The sequence below is a fragment of the Sarcophilus harrisii genome, chromosome 6 (assembly GCF_902635505.1).
Source record: "Sarcophilus harrisii chromosome 6, mSarHar1.11, whole genome shotgun sequence".
Taxonomy (NCBI): domain Eukaryota; kingdom Metazoa; phylum Chordata; class Mammalia; order Dasyuromorphia; family Dasyuridae; genus Sarcophilus; species Sarcophilus harrisii.
In genome coordinates, this window is record NC_045431.1 from 129,550,644 (window position 1) to 129,569,325 (window position 18,682).

The 18,682-nt window shown below is 34.5% G+C and overlaps 1 protein-coding gene across 2 annotated transcripts; it reads right to left on the bottom strand.

The window, feature by feature from the left end:
• Positions 1-2,412: 2,412 nt before the first annotated feature.
• OSTC (oligosaccharyltransferase complex non-catalytic subunit) lies at positions 2,413-18,351 on the bottom strand. 2 transcript variants are annotated; one of them, XM_003772908.4, is made up of 4 exons: positions 18,127-18,351; positions 10,877-10,970; positions 8,957-9,154; positions 2,413-3,035 (listed from the first exon to the last, which is right to left on the bottom strand). In XM_003772908.4, the coding sequence occupies exons 1-4, from the start codon at positions 18,263-18,265 to the stop codon at positions 3,017-3,019; spliced, it is 450 nt and encodes a 149-aa protein (XP_003772956.1). In that variant the 5' UTR covers positions 18,266-18,351; the 3' UTR covers positions 2,413-3,016. The 2 variants fall into 2 exon arrangements, with proteins under 2 accessions (XP_003772956.1, XP_031797227.1); XM_031941367.1 differs by lacking the exon at positions 8,957-9,154.
• Between the last annotated feature and the right edge of the window lie 331 nt (positions 18,352-18,682).

Below are 18,682 nucleotides of genomic sequence, written 5' to 3' on the forward strand. Positions count from 1 at the left end.
AATTCATGTTGTATACATGGGAATGTTCTTTTTTCTCATTTTGTATTTGTTTAAATGAATTTAAAAGTTTTAAAAGAGTAAAGTTACTAAAAAAAAAATTTATTTTGAAAGACTATCAGACACAATCAGACTAACTGCAGTTTCAGAGAAATGTGGGAAAATGACAATCAACTTACTGACAAAATGAAATATGCACTTTCAGATATGATCAAAGTAGGAATTTGTTTTGTTTGACTATATGGTTTACAAGTTCTTTTTTTTCTGTTGAGATTGCAAGGGAGAGGAGAGTTTATGAGAGGATTAAGTAGATCTAACAAGGCAAAAGGAAATAGACAAAAAAAGCTCTGAAAATTACTTGAATTTGTATACTTAAAAGGAAAAGTAAACTGTACATAAGAGAATTTGATGTTTCACATACAATCCGTTTTCTGTTCTGTATCATGGAAATATTTTATCTAGTGTTAGGTTCAGAAAAAATTTTTTAAAGGTTTAAATTATGCTCAGACTAACATTTGCAACTAAGTGCCTATTATCTTTCAAAGATTATGGCCGTAGAGGTTTTTTAGGCATTGATAATACTTTTTCTATATATGGGATACTACATTTAATAATTGTTATTTTGTCATTTTTCAGTCATATCTGATTATTTGGGGTTTTCTTGGCAAAGATACAAAAGTGGTTTGCCATTTCCTTCTCATATTTGCCTTGGTTTTTTTAATCTCCAAAATGAACGAGAAGGAAATGACAAACCACCTCTGTATCTTTGCCATGTAGTATTCCCATAGTTACTTACCTAGGATCACATAGTTAGAAATTGTCTGAAACAGGATCTGAACTTTAAGATGAACTATGACTCCAGGACTAGTGCTCTTATCCACGGGGGCCACCAAGCTGCCCTAAATAAAATAGTTAATATGAATAGCGCTTACCATGTGCTAGGCAATGTTCTATTTCATTTAGTTTTGGAATTGTTTGAACCTTACTTAGCAAGTTTTTTTGTACTGATATGAATTCTTTTCAAATTAGGCATCCTATTTTTGTTTCTAGTGTGCATCACATAGTCGAAGATAGTTAGATTTGGAGAGAACCTAGGATTCATATTATCACAGAACCATAAATCTAAAGCTTAGAAGGGAGATTAGAGATCAAGTAACCCCCTTATTTTATTGATTAGGAAATTAGGCTTAAAGAGCTCAACCTCACAAAGGTAACAGAATTTAAGTTTCCAATTCAAGTTTTAAGTCCAAATGAAGAGCTTTTTCCACTATATTACTTCTATGTATTAGTATAGAATGCTAGACATTCTTAAACAAGACAAGCTTCAAGAGCCTACTTTCCTCTTCAAAATGAGGAACTTGGCTCTTATTTCATGGGCCACATGAGGGCAGGCATGAGTCCCATTTGGCCCATGGATCAGTTTGCCAACCCTTAAATTAACTACTCTAAACCTCAGCTTCTTAAACTGAAGGTCATGACCTCATATGGGGGCTCATGACTCAATGTGAGGGTTGCAAAATTATAAATTACAAATTATTTGTATTCAAAAATTCCTTGGGCAAAAAAGTGTCTTAAGTGAAAAAAGTTTAAGAAGTACTGCTCTACAGGCAGTTTTCAAAAAAACCTGTAAAGATTTACATGAATTAACATTAAGTGAAGTGAGCAGAACAAGAATATTATATTATATAATTTAAGATTTTGTTCTTCTCAGCCAATGCAATAATTTAAGACAATGTCAAATGATTCATGATAGAAAATGCTATCCACATCCAGAGGAAGAACTACAGAACCAGAATGAAGATAGAAGCATACTATTTCCACTTTTTTTTCCTCATGTTTTTTTTTATTCTGATTCTTTCACAACTAATGTGGAAATATGTTTAATATGATTGTATATGTAAAACCTATATCAGATTTTTAGGAAGGAGAAAAAAATGGAAATCAAAACATCATAAAAATAAATGTTGAAAAATGTGAAAAACCAGTAGGCCTGACTAGGAAGTATAGATCTGAAGGAAACCTTGGTGGAAAGAGCAGAGAAGTATTTGCCTATGTCCAAAATGTGACAACAGTTGAAAAATGGATAGGGATGTTGGAATAATTCTATAATCACAATTATAAAGAAAAGGCTGAAGTTGGTATAGTGCTTGAGTTTAGAACTACAGGAAGCCTCAATTTGGATAGTTAGCTCCTAGGAATTACATACAAGTGACCAGGCTGTGGAAGAAGGCCTGAACCAGTCCAGATCAGAAAAACAGCAGGTTAAAATATCCCTAACACTTAACAGTAGAAGAGGCCCAACATAGAAATACTTAGTCTAAAAAATGAAAAGATAAGGAAAAGAAAAATCCTATGGTACTGTAGGTATAAAGTTATATACTCATTCAATCAACTAAAATATTCACACACAAGCAGTTCAATAGAAAAATGATTTATTGTGGCTCCTTCCATACATCTTATTGTAATTTAGGGGACAAAGACACATAAAATTGGACTCTGAAAGCTACACTTAAAATAACAAAGGGTCAAGGAAAAGCTGATCCATTGGAAAGAATTATCAGCCTGGAGGCTCCAGCTCCCTGAATTTACTTGTGTACATCTTCACCAGAAGTGCCGTTAGTGAAATTTATAATTGGGCTTTTAGGAAATAATGAAATACTTTATTCAAATACTTTCATTATACAAAGGGAAATAGTTTCTCTTAAAAATGGCAGGTGGGAGGAGGGAAGGAACAAAGAGGAACAAAGATCACCACATTTGATTCATGAGTGGTGGGTCAATCTAGAAAAATAATGGTGTTAATACTATTATTATAAGGAAATCATGTCAATGGAACCAAGAGGATTCTTTCCCAAAACATGGACAAATTTTTTTTTAATTTTTCATCAGACCTTTCCTTATGTCATTCTGAGTCACAGACAATCCATGTTCCAAATTTTTTTCTGGAGAGCAGAATGGCCTTTGAAATGTCTTTAAAAGGAGCAAATCCAGTTATTATCGAGTCTTCACAAAAGGAAGTCTAACCCAGTAGATAGCCCCTGTAGAAATGCAAGAGTGAAAAGTAAGAATTAAATCATTTCATTCAAAATTGTTCCTACTATCTCTCATTTATATACAACTCTGACGGTTTATAAAGTCCTTTTCATATATATCCTTTGATCTTCACAGTAATCCTGAGAGGGAAGTGTTATTTTTATGGTACTTCCACCCAAATATTTTTATGGTAATAAATCCGCAATAAATAAAAAGACAAAGATAAAAACAGAGAAAAAAAAACTCCTTATAAGTTTAAAAGTCAGAATACAGTTCCCTGTAGAAGACATACACTATTCCTACAATTACATTTGAGATTTCTAGAACTTAAATAGTCAGTTGATTCAACTCTCTAGAAAATGTGGAAACAACATTACAGAGAATGACGACCTATGAGAAAGAGTAAGACACATCTCTGAGAAAAGAACAAAGGATATCCACATGTGAGCTTCAAGGAGTATTAACCTTCATGGTTTCTGCTTCAGGCACCAGATAGAGACATGAAACCCCTTTGATAAATATAGTTTAAGTTAAAGTTTTGACATTTTCCTTTAATGTTAAAATATTTTAAAAATTTAAATTATGACCAAAAAAATTAATAAATTATTTTAGACCAAGTTCACAGGTGGCCACAGCTTCCCTAAAATAACTGTACAATGTTTATATCAGATTGCTTGATTGTTTAGATAATATTGAGGGGAAAAGTTTTTTTTTAATGTACAATAACAATATGCAATAATGTTTTTATATTTAATTATATCAAATCATTTAAAAAATCTACACACTAAATTAATTAGTTCAATTCTCAAATATAAGATACAGCTTGCTTCTAAAGGGCAAACCCATTTTCACAATGAAAGGGTTCAGTACTTTCTTCGTGGATTTTCTAGATGATTTTGATCTGAAATTAGTGAATATAAATAATTCTGTCGTCCTGTCTATGCTATTTATTTATTATAACTTATTATTTAAGTTATTTATTCTATTAAACTATATGTATGTGTTTGGGGTGGGGGGTGGAGGATATCTGAAAGTGACATTTTAGCTGACTATTGTATATAAGACCTACGAGTAGATTACTTATAAAAATTAAAAATAAAAAGAGGAAAAAAAGCAAGTCTAACAGTCAGTATCTGGCCCTATGACCTTGGGATTGATAAAAGAGGTGAATGATATGAATATATCTAAATTCAGAATACAAAACTACAAATTAGCTATGTTTTCAGACAAAAACCCAGTGAAAATAATAATTCCTAGTAACTCAATGTTGGCAGAAAAACCACCTGCCCCCTCTTAGTGAGGTGAAGTCTGAAAAAAAACAAAATTTTGTTTTCATTTAACTGATAGGAAGTAATTATATTTGTAAATCTTGTGGTTTATATGAAAATGAGGTAAAGTGGTATGTTTTCCTCTTCCATTTCAGCAAAATATTTGGGTAAGGAAGAGAGAAAGAAAGCACAAAAAAAGAAGGCAAAGGGAATGAATGAAGTATATGAGAAAATCCAAATAAACAGACATTGCAAAATGTGCCAGTTTTATAATCTATAACATTAAGTCTTCCCAAATTCAAAGAGCCACAGCAGACATTTTATAATTTTCATTTACTTTACAATAATTCCATAAAAAGCAGAAACCAAGATTAGAGCCACATGGTATAAAAGGAAGGAATATTGACTGGAGTCTGAGGATGCAAATTGAAAGCCTTTCTCTAATGCTTACTACTGGGGTGACCTTGGTCAAATAGGTTAACATTATTGGGTCTCAGTTTTCTTATTTGTAAAATGAGGGGGTTAAACCAGATGGCCTTGGAGGTCCCAGCCAGCTCTAAGTGTATGATCCTTTTCAAAGAGGGCTAGGCAGGGATCAAGGAGGAAGATGACTGGGGAAAGGCCATTCAATTTGGCATTTTAAAAAATCACTGTTAACCTTTAAAATACTTCTTAAGAATTAGTCTTACACCAGAGCAATCTGGAATTATGCCCAAAAAGTTATCAAACTGTGCATACCCTTTGACCCAGCAGTGTTTCTACTGGGCTTATACCCCAAGGAGATACTAAAGAAGGGAAAGGGACCTGTATGTGCCAAAATGTTTGTGGCAGCCCTGTTTGTAGTGGCTAGAAGCTGGAAACTGAGTGGCTGCCCATCAATTGGAGAATGGTTGGGTAAATTGTGGTATATGAATGTTATGGAATATTATTGTTCTGTAAGAAATGACCAGCAAGATGAATACAGAGAAGCTTGGAGAGAATTACATGAACGATGCTAAGTGAAATGAGCAGAACCAAGAGATCATTATATACGTCAACGATACTGTATGAAGATGTAATTTGATGAAAGTGGATTTCTTTGACAAAGAGACCTAATTCAGTTTCAATTGATCAATGATGGACAGAAGCAGCTACACCCAAAGTAAAAAAAAAAACCACTGGGAAATGAATTTAAACTGTTTGCATTTTTGTTTTTCTTCCCGGGTTACTTCTACCTTCTGAATCCAATTCTCCCTGTGCAACAAGAAAACTGTTTGGATCTGCACACATACATTGTATCTAAGATATACTAGGACATATTCAACATATATAGGACTGCTTGCCATCTAGGGGAGGGGGTGGAGGGTGGGAGGGAAAAATCGGAACAGAAGTGAGTACAAGGGATAATGTTGTAAAAAAAAAAATTACCCAGGCATGGATTCTGTCAATAAAAAGTTACTATAATAAAAACAAACAAACAAATAAAACAAACAAACAAACAAACAAAAAAAAGAATTAGTCTTAACACCACAGCACCATATAAAGGAATGACCAATTGGGTCAATTATACATGTCTCTTTGAAAATATATCTTCAAGCAGATCTTTGGACATATTAATTTTTTTTCAGTATCTCATTCTAGTCAAATCATCTTATTCTTTTGAACTCACTTATTTTCATACATGTATAGTCATTTTGTAGTAATGTGGATGTATGTCTTCCTTATTAGATCAAAAACTCAAGAATATTCAGAGATGTCCTTGATCAAAGTTATGATCTCAAGCAAGATATCCTTTAAACAAACCTTTAAAATCTTTCAGAATTATCACTTATAGATTAAGATTATAAAAATTAACAATTAAAGAGAATCTTTTAGGTAAAGTGAAAATTATTATAGAGAAGTTAAAATTCACCAACTTAACACTTAACACTTATCTTACAATTGAACATTAAAAGAATCTTAAAAGTAATCTAATCACTTAGATTAGCCCCCAAAAGTTTAGTGACTTATCCAAATCATCCAAGTAGTCAGTAGAAGGAAGACCAGGATTCAAACTCAGGTCTTTGAATCTTCATCTTCTCTCTTATTCTACTCTACACTCTCCCTCCTCTCCCTAAATAACCAACTTCCAAAAACAGTGTTGTTATTATTATATCATGCAGACTATACTAGTTTTATAATTTAAAGTCTTTGGGAGAAAACCTATATTAACTATAGACATCATAAAGGAATGATAGCAATGCCCTCCACGACTATGGTTGTAGTTACATCTTTTACCTTAAAAAATCAGAGGTTGAAAAGGAATTAGAAGGTATTATATAAATGACTAAGAATGCCCTCTCCAGCATACAAGAGAAGGGGGAAATTGGTATTGGTTTGAAGACCTCAAAGTGACAAGGAGCCACTATCTCCTAAGGCAGTGTATTCTATTTTTTAAAACTTTAAAAAAACTTTTGGAGATTTTTTCCTTATGCCAAGCCTAACTTTCTCTTTAAAACTGTTCCCATTCTTGCCTTCTGGGGTCAAGAACATAGCTAATCTCTTTTCTTCATAAGGGCATTCCAAACTATGACTATGAAGACTATCCTTCTACAAAGTCTTCATTTCTCCAAAATATAAATATGCCCTACATACCTTCAATTCATATATAACATAATCTTGAAACCCTTTATTATCCTGCCTGCCCTTTTCTCTATTCTTTCCAATTTACCAATACCTTTCCTAAAATGCAGTAATCAAAAGAGAGCATATTTTTCAGATCACATGTGGTCTGACTAGGACAAAGTAGGACAGTACTTTTACCTACTGTCTCATTTTGAGCTTTCAAATTAAAAAACCCAAAAAATTTGAAAATGTCTTTTAAATTTTATGTTAATAATATATTATTTTTTCAACTACATGTGATTGTTTTCAACATTCATTTTTCCCTTCTTTACCTTCTCTTCCCAAGACAGCAAACAATCTGATACAGAGTATACATGTACAATCATTTTTAACATATTTCCATATGAGTCAGGTTGGGAAAGAAAAATCAGAACAAAAGGGAAAAACCATGAAAAAAAAAAAAAAAAACAAAAACCCCAACAAAACAACTTCCCCCAAAAAAGGTGAAAACAATATGCTTTGATACACATCCAGTCTCCATAGTTCTCTCTCTGGATGCAAACGGCACTTTCCATCCCAAGTCTATTAGAATTGTCCTGGATCATTTTATTGCTGAGAAGAATTAAGTCTATCATAGTTAATCATCTCACACAATCTTGCTATTACTGTGTACAAAGTTTTCTTAATTGAAGTCATCTTACCCTACCCTTCCCTCTGGCCACGAACTGTTTTCTAGATGAGTTAGATTATTTATTTCATCTTTTTAGATCTGGCTCCCTGTCTAACCTGTCAATTTTTAAAAATAATCTGGATGGTCCAAAATGGGGTGGGGATGCAGAAATAGGTTAGCTTCCCACATACTTTTTATACCTAATCTCTCTCTGTCTGTCTCCGGCCCTACAATCATCACATTATCCTAACATGTAAGACTATGGCATAAATATAGCAGGATTCCAAGTATAACTGAATTTTGAAACCCTGAAAGTGTGCCTTTTTTTAACTAGATATGTTTAGGCCTAGAATTAAGCAAAGCACAAAGAATAAAGAGAAAGACATAAGCTAACTGATTGGGGGAATGGAGATAAACTGATGAGTCAATAATTCCCCAATCTTTCTCCTGTCAAAAAAACAATCTGATGATTCTAAAGGTCGGAGTTGCATAAGTCCTTTTCCATCTGTTATTTCATTCATACCTTAAGAGGAAAGCCCCAAAGATAAGGGCAAGAGGGAAGACTGAATAGTTTGTGTGTGTGGTAATTTTGAAAATTCTAGGAAAGAAAGAGAAGGGGAAAGGAAGGCACTGTGATTTACAAGACGGACAACCAATAAAGTTGTCTGATCAGACACTGCCTATGGAAAATGAGCCAGGACTAGAATCAAACAAGAGAAGAACAAGCTACTTGGTCTTTGAGAAACTACAGTGCTCTTATTGCCCCTACACTTCTGCTTAAAAGCCCATCCATCTTTTCAACAACATTTTTCCAATAACAGTATTGCCACATTATTGCCAATAATAGAATGCCACAGCCTCTGAAGAATTAAAGCTAAATATCTCCTAAAGAGCAATAAAGAGTAACAGAGAGAACATGAACTGTCATAAAAACAGGCTAAACACTCCACAAGAGGCATAAAAGATGACAGCCATTCTCTATGAAAGGGAGAGTCAGGTAGGCAGAGGGAAGTATAACTGCCAGGCATTTGGCATTCTTTGTCAATATCCATGAAATGTGAAGATAACCAAATCACAAATCCATTAAAATAGTACTGCTGAAGAGCTTTCTGCTGTGAGTTTCCATTTTTTAAGTCAGGATCCATCTGGAATTTTCTATTCTGCCCAGGGGCAATGGGCTAAATGAGGAGATCCTGATTGTAACACAAACCCATCCACTGACTAGCTGTATCACATGCCACTTCACTTCTCTGGCTTCAATTTCCTCAAATGCAAAAGGATTTTGATTAGAATGAGCTTTAAAAAGTTCTTTCCAGCTCCAAAAATTTCTTATGTTTTGCACTAATCTTCAACTTTACAATCTACCAGTAATATAAACCATGAAGCATAATGTTTAATGACTTACGGCAGCTTCATTCTCATGAACACTCTCGCCATGAAGAAACTCAAGAGGACACTGACGAAACCAATGAATAGAAGGAGAAACCTATTGAGCTTGGGAATATTTGGTGCATTGGATCGGTCTAGGATTATGAAACCTAAACCTCCCATTGTAAACAGGAAACTGGATGCAAGTCCTTCCATAATATATTGTCCATTTACTCTGCAAAAGAAAGAATAATTTTCTGCAAAAAAACATAAACATGAAGATTTTGTGTATTCAAGACTAGTTTTTCCTTTAGTTTGAAACTAGGATTTTTAAATTCACTACCAATCCCAAACTTCATTGCAGAAGTGGAAGATCCTTGGTATGGAATATCACATTCACAGCTAGACATTAATGAGTATTTTCTGAATTTGTCAAATTACTCTTTCAAATCAAATCTAGTTTGTATTGTTTTTGTTGCTGCACTAATTATTTTACATTCTCAATTTTGTAAATAGTACACCACCTAAAATATTGATTACATTACATCTTTATTTTATTTCCTTATATTCTATTTATAGAAAAAAAAAAAGTATAGTTTTAGTTGTGCTGCACCCAAAACCTACTTTCCTATAGGATGCCATTCTGCCCTCTTCAGAAACTCTTAGTTCAGGTATAAAACACTTACACATGTTCAAATGAATTTTAAACTTCAAATACTTGCTTGTATGACAGGTAAAAAAATTTTCATTTTCAAAGGGAAAATCTTTTAAAAGGAATGTTACAAATTTAAAACAATCCTTATTACTTAAATGCAACTCATCACATTGAATACATTTCATGGCTGATCTTTTAATCCTACAAGTTTAAAAAAATTTTTCTTATTAATCACATTTGCTAAACTCTTTTCATTTCGTATAGCTACCTTAAAGAAGATGGATCTTTCTTAAACAAGTGAATATAGAAAGCTTAATTCCCATAAGACAGGGGTTCTCAAACTTTTATGAGTTGCAGATCCTTGGGAAATTGTTTTTAAATGTATAAAATATAAAGGAAATTACAAGTAAAACCAATTATATTGAAATAAAATTACAAAATTTTAAGAGAGTCCAGGTTAGGAACCCCTACTATAAAATCAGGGTTAGAAGCCCAACAAGATGGCAGAATGGATATTTCTTCTGTAATCCTCAGAACTTCTCAAGCTGCTTCGAAACAGAAATTATGCATCAACAATAAAACAATTTCAGCTCTCTTCAAGGTCAAGGATATATGGAGCCCCAAAGATAAAAATTCCATGAATACCTAACATACTAACATGATACTCACTCATGCTGAACTCCTATTGTCCACCACACTAACTTGATAACCAATCCATGGGCTTATAACAACTCCTATCCTTCCCTTTCTGGTGCCATGGAGAGCCAAACTCCAAAATAACTCAAGAGCCTCAATAACCAGCATTTGGGGCCTATTCTATGCTGCAAAAATCTTTGCAGGAAAACTGAGAACAGAAAGAAAAAGGTAGCATATGCGTTTTGGACTTTAAGGAGTTCAAAACCCCACTTAGCTTCCCTCTTCAGAGATATATTCCAAATGATAGAAATCTGTCTAGCCTATAATGGCACCAGCATAGTAATGCTTGGTACCATCATGCCAGAGAACAGAGAGAATGGATGCGGGAGAAACATTCTAAGCCAAGAGAAAGAACCACTGTCCTTCCTAGTGTTGGGGTGAAAAACCTAAGCTGGTGAACTGTAGACTGTTCAACAATGGATGATGCTGAGATGATTCTGAGATACGAAACTCAGCCACTCTAAAATACAGCACTGAGGATAATTATTCTTTAAATAAAAGTGTTTTCCAAAAGGAAATTTGATTGCATTTTAAAATAAGCACACATTGTTCAATCTCCCTCCCTTATTGCACTCCACCAGTTACTTTTAATAAAATAATTTCTACCTATATGCCAAGAAGGCAACTGGTCTCTGATGTCCATGTTCATCTGTCATAGATCCAACACTGGGAGGTTCCACAATGACATCATAAATTATTCCTATGTGGGAAAATAACAGTGAAAATTAGGCTGGATTAAGGTTATAACTTTCTTTTATCTCTGAAGACATAAAATATTTTATTAATATAAATGTTTAAAATTCGCTTTTCCCCATGTGGCAAAATCAAATGAGACGCGGTTTACTTAAGATATAGCAGCCCCTTTAACTTTGTGTCAGAATTTTGCTGCAAAGTAACCAATATTGGAGAAGTCCTCATATTTGTTTAAAGAAAATACAAATATATAGATTGAATTCATTTATTTACCTATATTTTATAACTATTTAAATTTTTTCTCTTAAATTGTGATTTCCATAGAGGTCTTATCTATGTAAAATTTTAAATCAAATAAAATATTTTAATGTCTTTGATGTCTTCAATTTTAAGACCTAGCAATTTCAAAAATCTAGAAACAATTATGTGCCCAATGACTGGGAAAGTTACACTATTTGAATTATATGAACATTATATGAACCATAACATTTTAATGAATGAATGTTCTTCAGAATATACAGAAAAGCAGAGAAAAGCCTAATTAAACTAATACATAACGTAGCAGAACTGAAATAAAAATAAATTACTACAATGTAATAGTACCTGCCCCAAGAGGCAGAACAATCAAAACAATTCAGTCTAGAATTAAACTAATTCAAACCAAATTCAAATAGCTATATCAGAGTACTAAAGTTAAAACATTTCTATGAAGAAATGGTTAACTAAGAATTGATTAATAAGCATTTACTACTGAGATGCTTACTAAGTGAGGACTTAATTATGTTAAGTGCTGGGAATACAAAGAAAGTCAAGAGACAATCCTTGCTCTCAAGGAGCTCACAATTCAAGGAGGAGACAATACACAATGAAAACAAAAAATAAAAAGAACAAATTGGGTAGTGCTCTTAACAGTAATAGAGACATTTTGAGTTTATGATGTCTAGAATCCAATTCAAGATGTCCAACAATGTCCAAGATATGGAAATTCTGGCTAGCTAAGTAGATCAAAATTATTACCAGACAGATAACACCTGAATCCATGGAAGCTGCTGATATCATCAAGCAAATAATATTCAAAAAGGGGAACCCAGAACAGAGCCTTGGGACACCCTCCATTAGTATGTGTGACCTAGACGATCCATCAAAGATGGAGAAGAAAACAGACAGTAGAAGAATCAGGACAGAGTAGTATTGGGGGAAAAAGAGAAAAGAGAGCATCACAAAGAAAAGGGTAAGTGACAGTGTCAAAGTATGTAGACAGGTCTCAAAGGATGAGGACTGAGAAAAAGTTATTAGATTTGGCAATTACAGAGATTACTGAAAGAATTGGAAAATTCCATCCATATACAGAGAAAGAACTATGGAGATTGAACATGGATCAGAGCATACTATTTTTATCTTTTTTTCCCGTCATGGTTTATTCTTTTTGTTTTTTCTTTCACATGACTAATATGGGAAAATGCTTAAAATGACTGTACATGTATAAACCTACACCAGATTGCTTACTGTTTTGGGGAGGGAGAAGGTAAGGGAGGAAAAAAACTTTGTAACTGAAATAAATATTATTAAATAGAAAAATAAAGAAAAACATTACTAGAAATTGGAAAGTTGTATCTGCTGCCAACTGCCAATATTAAACACCTTTCTACTTAACCTTTTGTGACTATTTAACTTCTTATATTCATATTTTTAGCAAATAGCACAGTACCAGGCAAACAGCAAGTTCACTGGCTAACTGAAGATACAACAGGGTGGGGATCTGAGGAAGTGATTGATGTATCAATGGAAACACTGACAAATAATCTTGTTTTTTCATTACAACTTTAAAATCAATAATAACAGCAATATCATTAACCTTCCTGTTACTATTCAATAAGATAATCCGTTGGTAGTAACAGCAAGTTGCTCATTTTTAGGAAGGTCACACTGTAGACTAAAACACAATGAGGACATCAAAAAACAACAGTGTTTTAGCCTCAAGGTCCCCAAAACATCCAGTTATTGGGTCCTGAGCTTTTAATCTTCACACAATCTACATTATTTTCCTTTCTCCAATAAACTTAAGTGCTAGTGCTTTTCTTTACTCACCTAACTTTAAATCTAGCTTTGGGTTCCCCTTAGGAATGGCATTTTGTCAAGTTGATATTATAACTTTGCTATACCCCTCCTTCCAGATTTCTTCTATTCATGACTACAGTCATAAAGAATTTTCCCTCAGTACAAACTACCTCTCTGTGCCTCCCTTTGGACTTAATACTCAGTTGTCAGTTTTCAGGAGAGATGGAGAGGACTTTCCTCCTTCTAGAAAATCTCAAAATGTTTTTTGTCTAGTGAGACTATCAGAGAATAAGAAAATGTTTTATCTTGATTGCATAATCCAGATTTTATACGATTTAAATAATCAGGAAAAATTATTCTTGGCTTCCAATCATTTAAATAATTAAAATGTATTCTTTCAATAGTACTCAGGAATAATTCAACATTTAAATTATAATTTACAATTAAAAACACTAGAAAGTATAATAATAAATGGACTTTTCCTTAAAATAGTCAGTAGTAGCTATTTAAAACCATCAGTAAACATCATATGTTATGGGGATAAACTGGAACCATTCCCAATAAGATCAGGAGTCAAAGAAGGTTGCCCACTATCACCATTGCTATTCAATATTGTATTAGAAATGCTAGCCTTGGCAATAAGAGAAGAAAACAAGATTAAAGAAATTAGAGTAGGTAAATGAGGAAACCAAATTATCACCCTTTGTAGATGATATGATGGTATACTTGGAGAAGCCCAGAGAATCTACTAAAAAGCTATTAGAAATAATCCAAAACTTTAGCAAAGTTGCAAGGTACAAAATAAATGCACATAAATCATCAGCATTTTATACATCACTAACAAAATCCAACAGCAAGAGATACAAAGAGAAATTCCATTTAAAATAACTGCCAATAGTATAAAATATTTGGGACTCTATCTGCCAAGGGAACTATATGAGCAAAACTACAAAACACTTTCCACACAAATAAAGTCAGATGTAAACAATTGGAAAAATATTAAGAGCTCTTGGAGAGATTGAGCAAACATAATAAAGATGACAATACTCCCTAATCTATTTATTTAGTGCTATACCAATCAAACTCCCAAGGAACTATTTTACTGACCTAGAAAAAATAACAACAACATTAATCTGGAAGAACAAAAGGTCAAAAATTTCAAGGAAACTAATGAAAAAAAAAAAAAAAAATCAAATGAAGGTGGCCTAGCTATACCAGATCTAAAACTATATTATAAAGCAGTGGTCATCAAAACCATTTGGTATTGGCTAAGAAATGGAGAAGTTGGTAAGTGGAATAGGTTAGGTTCATAGGACAAAATAGTCAAATAACTATAGCAATCTAGTGTTTGACAAACCCGAAGACCCCAGCTTTTGGGATAAGAATTCACTATTTGGCAAAAACTGCTGGGAAAATGGTAAACGAGTATGGCAGAAACTAGGCACTGACCTACACTTAACACCATACACGAAAGTAAGGTCAAATTGGGTTCACAATTTAGACATAAAGAATGAGATTATAAATAAATTAGAAGAACAGGAGGCTAGTTTACCTCTCAGACCTGTGGAGGAGGAAGGAATTTGTGACCAAAGAAGAACTAGAAATCATTATTGATCACAAAATAGAAAATTTTGAATATATTAAGTTAAAAAAGTCTTTGTATAAACAAAGCTAATGCAGACAAGATTAGAAGGGAAGCAATAAACTGGAAAAATATTTTTACATTCAAAGGTTCTGATAAAGGCCTCATTTCCAAATATATTGAGAACTGACTCAAATTTATAAGACACCAAGCCATTGTCCAACTGACAAACAGGCAAAAGATATGAACAGACAATTTTCAGACATCTGAAACGATTTCTAGTCGTATGAAAAGGTGCTCCAAATCACTATTGATCAGAAAAATGCAGACAACTCTGAGATACAACTACACACCTCTTAGATTGGCTAACAAAATACTAAATGATGATCAATTCTTATGGAAGTAGCTCTAACAATGAGATGATTCAAACCAGTTCCAATTGTTCAGTAATGAAGATAATCAGCCTCACCCAGAGAGAGAACTATGGGAAATGAGTGTGGACCACAACATAGCAATTCCACTCTTTATGTTATTGTTTGCTTGCATTTTTCTTTTCCTTCTCAGGTTTTTTTTTTTTACCTTCTTTCTAGATCCAATTTCTCTTGTACACTAGATAACTGTATAAATATGTATACATATATTGTATTTAACATATACTTTAACATATTTAATATATATTGGACTATCTGCCATCTAGGGGAGAGGGTGGGAGGAAGGAGGAGAAAGGTGGGAACAGAAGGTTTTGCAAGGGTCAACGTTGAAAAATTACCCATGCATATGTTTTGTAAATAAAAAGCTATAATAATAATAAAAAGAAGCGAGCCAAAGAAAAAAAAAAGAAAGAAAAGAAAATCAATCAGGTCTGAGGATACAGATCTGAAAGTCATTCTCAAAGGAGATAACTAAAGCCATACCCCACATAAAAATGATTGATGTGATAGTGTAAGAGAATGGTTATAAGGACAGATACTTGGGTGATACATTTAAAATAAAAGATAATGATTCAAGGATCCAGAGCAAGAATGGTCAGAAAGTAAAATCATAAAAGAACATAAATGTATCCTCTACAGAAAACACATGGGAGTTGTTTGTACCTTAAAATAAAAAGACTACAAGTGCTTGTAGTGCTTACATAAATTCTCCAACAGACTTCTAGGACCTAAAGCTTCTTAGGAGGGCACAGGCAAAGACCTATGAATCAAATGGAGGCACACAGTAATTTCAGGTAAGATTAAAAGCAAAACTTTCATAATAGAAAGAAACTAGTAGATGAGGACATACATCATGTTAAGAAATCAGAATATTAAAGATATGAAATTAGAGAATTAAGGATGCAACTACAGAACTCTAGTCCTCAGTTTTTTCACAGATATTACTGAATGAAAAACAGGATCCCCTTTAGATACTTATAATCTGAAATTCTGTAAATTACTATTTATAAAGATGGGAAAACCAATTTTATAAATTTCACTACTGAACGATACTTGTAATATAACATGCTAAATAACAAATATTTCCAGATACTACCAGGAGTCCAGAGTTTTTTTCTCAATTTATTTATTTATACAAGAACTAGGACATTATTTCTACTTCACTGTGATCATTATTTGTTGTTTGGATCAAGTGTCCAGCTATAGATCAGTTTGAGAACTAGATCAGTTTGAGAAGTGGAGATGGCTCTAGATGCAAGGGAAGACCTTGGCCTTTTTAAGCTCAACAGCTCAATCTTCCTTCAACAGGTCTGCACCTGTTGGACTACCTGCCATCTAGGGGAGGGGGTGGGAGGAAGGAGGGGAAAGGTGAGAACAGAAAATTTTGCAAGGGTCAATGTTGAAAAATTACCCATGCATATGTTTTGTAAATAAAAAGCTATAATAATAATAAAAAGGAGAGAGCCAAAGAAAAAAAAAAGAAAGAAAAGAAAATCAATCAGGTCTGAGGATACAGATCTGAAAGTCATTCTCAAAGGAGATAACTAAAGCCATACCCCACATAAAAATGATTGATGTGATAGTGTAAGAGAATGGTTATAAGGACAGATACTTGGGTGATACATTTAAAATAAAAGATAATGATTCAAGGATCCAGAGCAAGAATGGTCAGAAAGTAAAATCATAAAAGAAGAAGGAAGGAAGGAAGGAAGGAAGGAAGGAAGGAAGGAAGGAAGGAAGGAAGGAAGGAAGGAAGGAAAGAAGAAAGGAAGAAAGGAAGAAAGGAAGAAAGGAAGAAAGGAAGAAAGAAAAGAAAGAAAAGAAAGAAAAGAAAGAAAAGAAAGAAAAGAAAGAAAAGAAAGAAAGAAAAGGAAAGAAAGGAAAGAAAATCAATCAGGTCTGAGGATACAGATCTAAAAGTCATTCCCAAAAGAGATAACTAAAGCCATACCTCACATAAAAATGATCCATGTGATAGTGTAAAAGAATGATTATAAGGACAGATACTGAGGCTGCACTCAGTGAATAAGGTTAGGAAGCAATTGAGGCAAAGAATCTCCTCTTTCACCTAGTCCACAAACAAAAACAAAAAAAATCTAAATGAATAAATAGAATCTGTGCAAGGGCAGGCTCTCCAGACAAGAGATGTGATCTACTGATAAACTGACAATCAGAAGACCCAAGTGCTAACAGAAAATAAGAGCCATTTATTCTAAACTATACCTGAAAAAGAATCCCTTTCTACATAAGCCCAGATAAATGGTCATCCATCCTTTGTTTGAAAAACCCCCAAACAGGAGATGATATCCACAATACTGGATGCCCTTTTAAAAACATTCTCCAGCTTTTTCAAGAACTTTCTAAAACAGCACCCCAAACTGAATAATCCTCTAGAGCCGGTGCGACCACAGTAGAAGGATACTCTAACTACCCAGTCTCAATGCTATTTCTGCCTACAGACAAAGGAAATTCCTTATAACTCTGGGTCTGCTTCTGGGGTACTTCTAACAAAAAATAACTTAAAAGGAGGTGTATTTTAGAAGGGTTTGAGAACTGGGGGAGAACAAGAGGAACGCAACCTTTAATTCGACATAACTGGACTCCTTTGTTTTGTTATGCATTTATACGTATTAATTGATAAAAGATTTCCCAGCCTTCCCGGGTAACAGAACGGCTAAGGTCTCCTGGATTAGCCCTCTAGGCTTAGATAATTCCCTCTTTATTGTCCTGAATTATTTAGCTTGTTTTGTATAGAATTGTTTGCCCGCTGTCTCCCCCGTTAGATTTAAGCTGCTTTAAAGGCAGAAGCCTTCTTTTACCTTTTCTGTATGTCTATATTTGGCACACGGCAGACATAAAAAAATATTCTCTGAATTGAATATTACTTAGCTTCCTTTGTATGAACGCTCCGTTAGACGGCACGCTCCCCGAGGGCAGGGCCTGCCCCTAGTCTCTTTTTGTGTCTTGGTACAGTGCCTGGGGCAAGACTCGGTTTTACCGGTGGGCCAACGTGGTAAGTATTTATACACAGACTAAGGGAGGGCTCGCTCGGGGAAAGCCCTTCGGGAACTCCCGACCCCCGCCGGCGTTACCTCCCGTGATGAGGAAATAAGACACCACCACCAGAGCGTACACCGTCATGGCCGACGGCATGTGGGCCCAGGGCGGCTTCTTCAGCTTCAGATTGGGACATTCTAGGACCACGAAGGGCACTCGGTACAAGGTCTCCATGCCGGCTGCGGCCACGTCCCACGGCCCCACGGAGACGCTGGCGCTTCGGGCGCCGCGGCACCACAGAAAGAACGCTACGTAGGGAGCGTGCGTGAGGACGTCGCTAGGTTCCTGAAAGCTAAGAAAAGGCCCGAGGAAAAATAGACGAGAGCCGTGGCAAGCAACGTCATTAAGCCTAAAATATAAAATTCAGTTATTTTAACATTTTTCACGACATGGGAGGCGTACAAAGATTTTAGGGTTTTTAATAAGGGACCAGGTTTAATCTTCCAGGACCCACGCGGCCCTCGACGTGGCAAGAAGGGGGAGCGGAATGAGTCCGGGAGTCACTCCCCACCGGCTGTCGCGCAGTGGGGCGGGCTCTGACGTCGTGGAGCGACGGGATTGGCTGACCGGCGCTTTAGGTTGCCAGGCAGT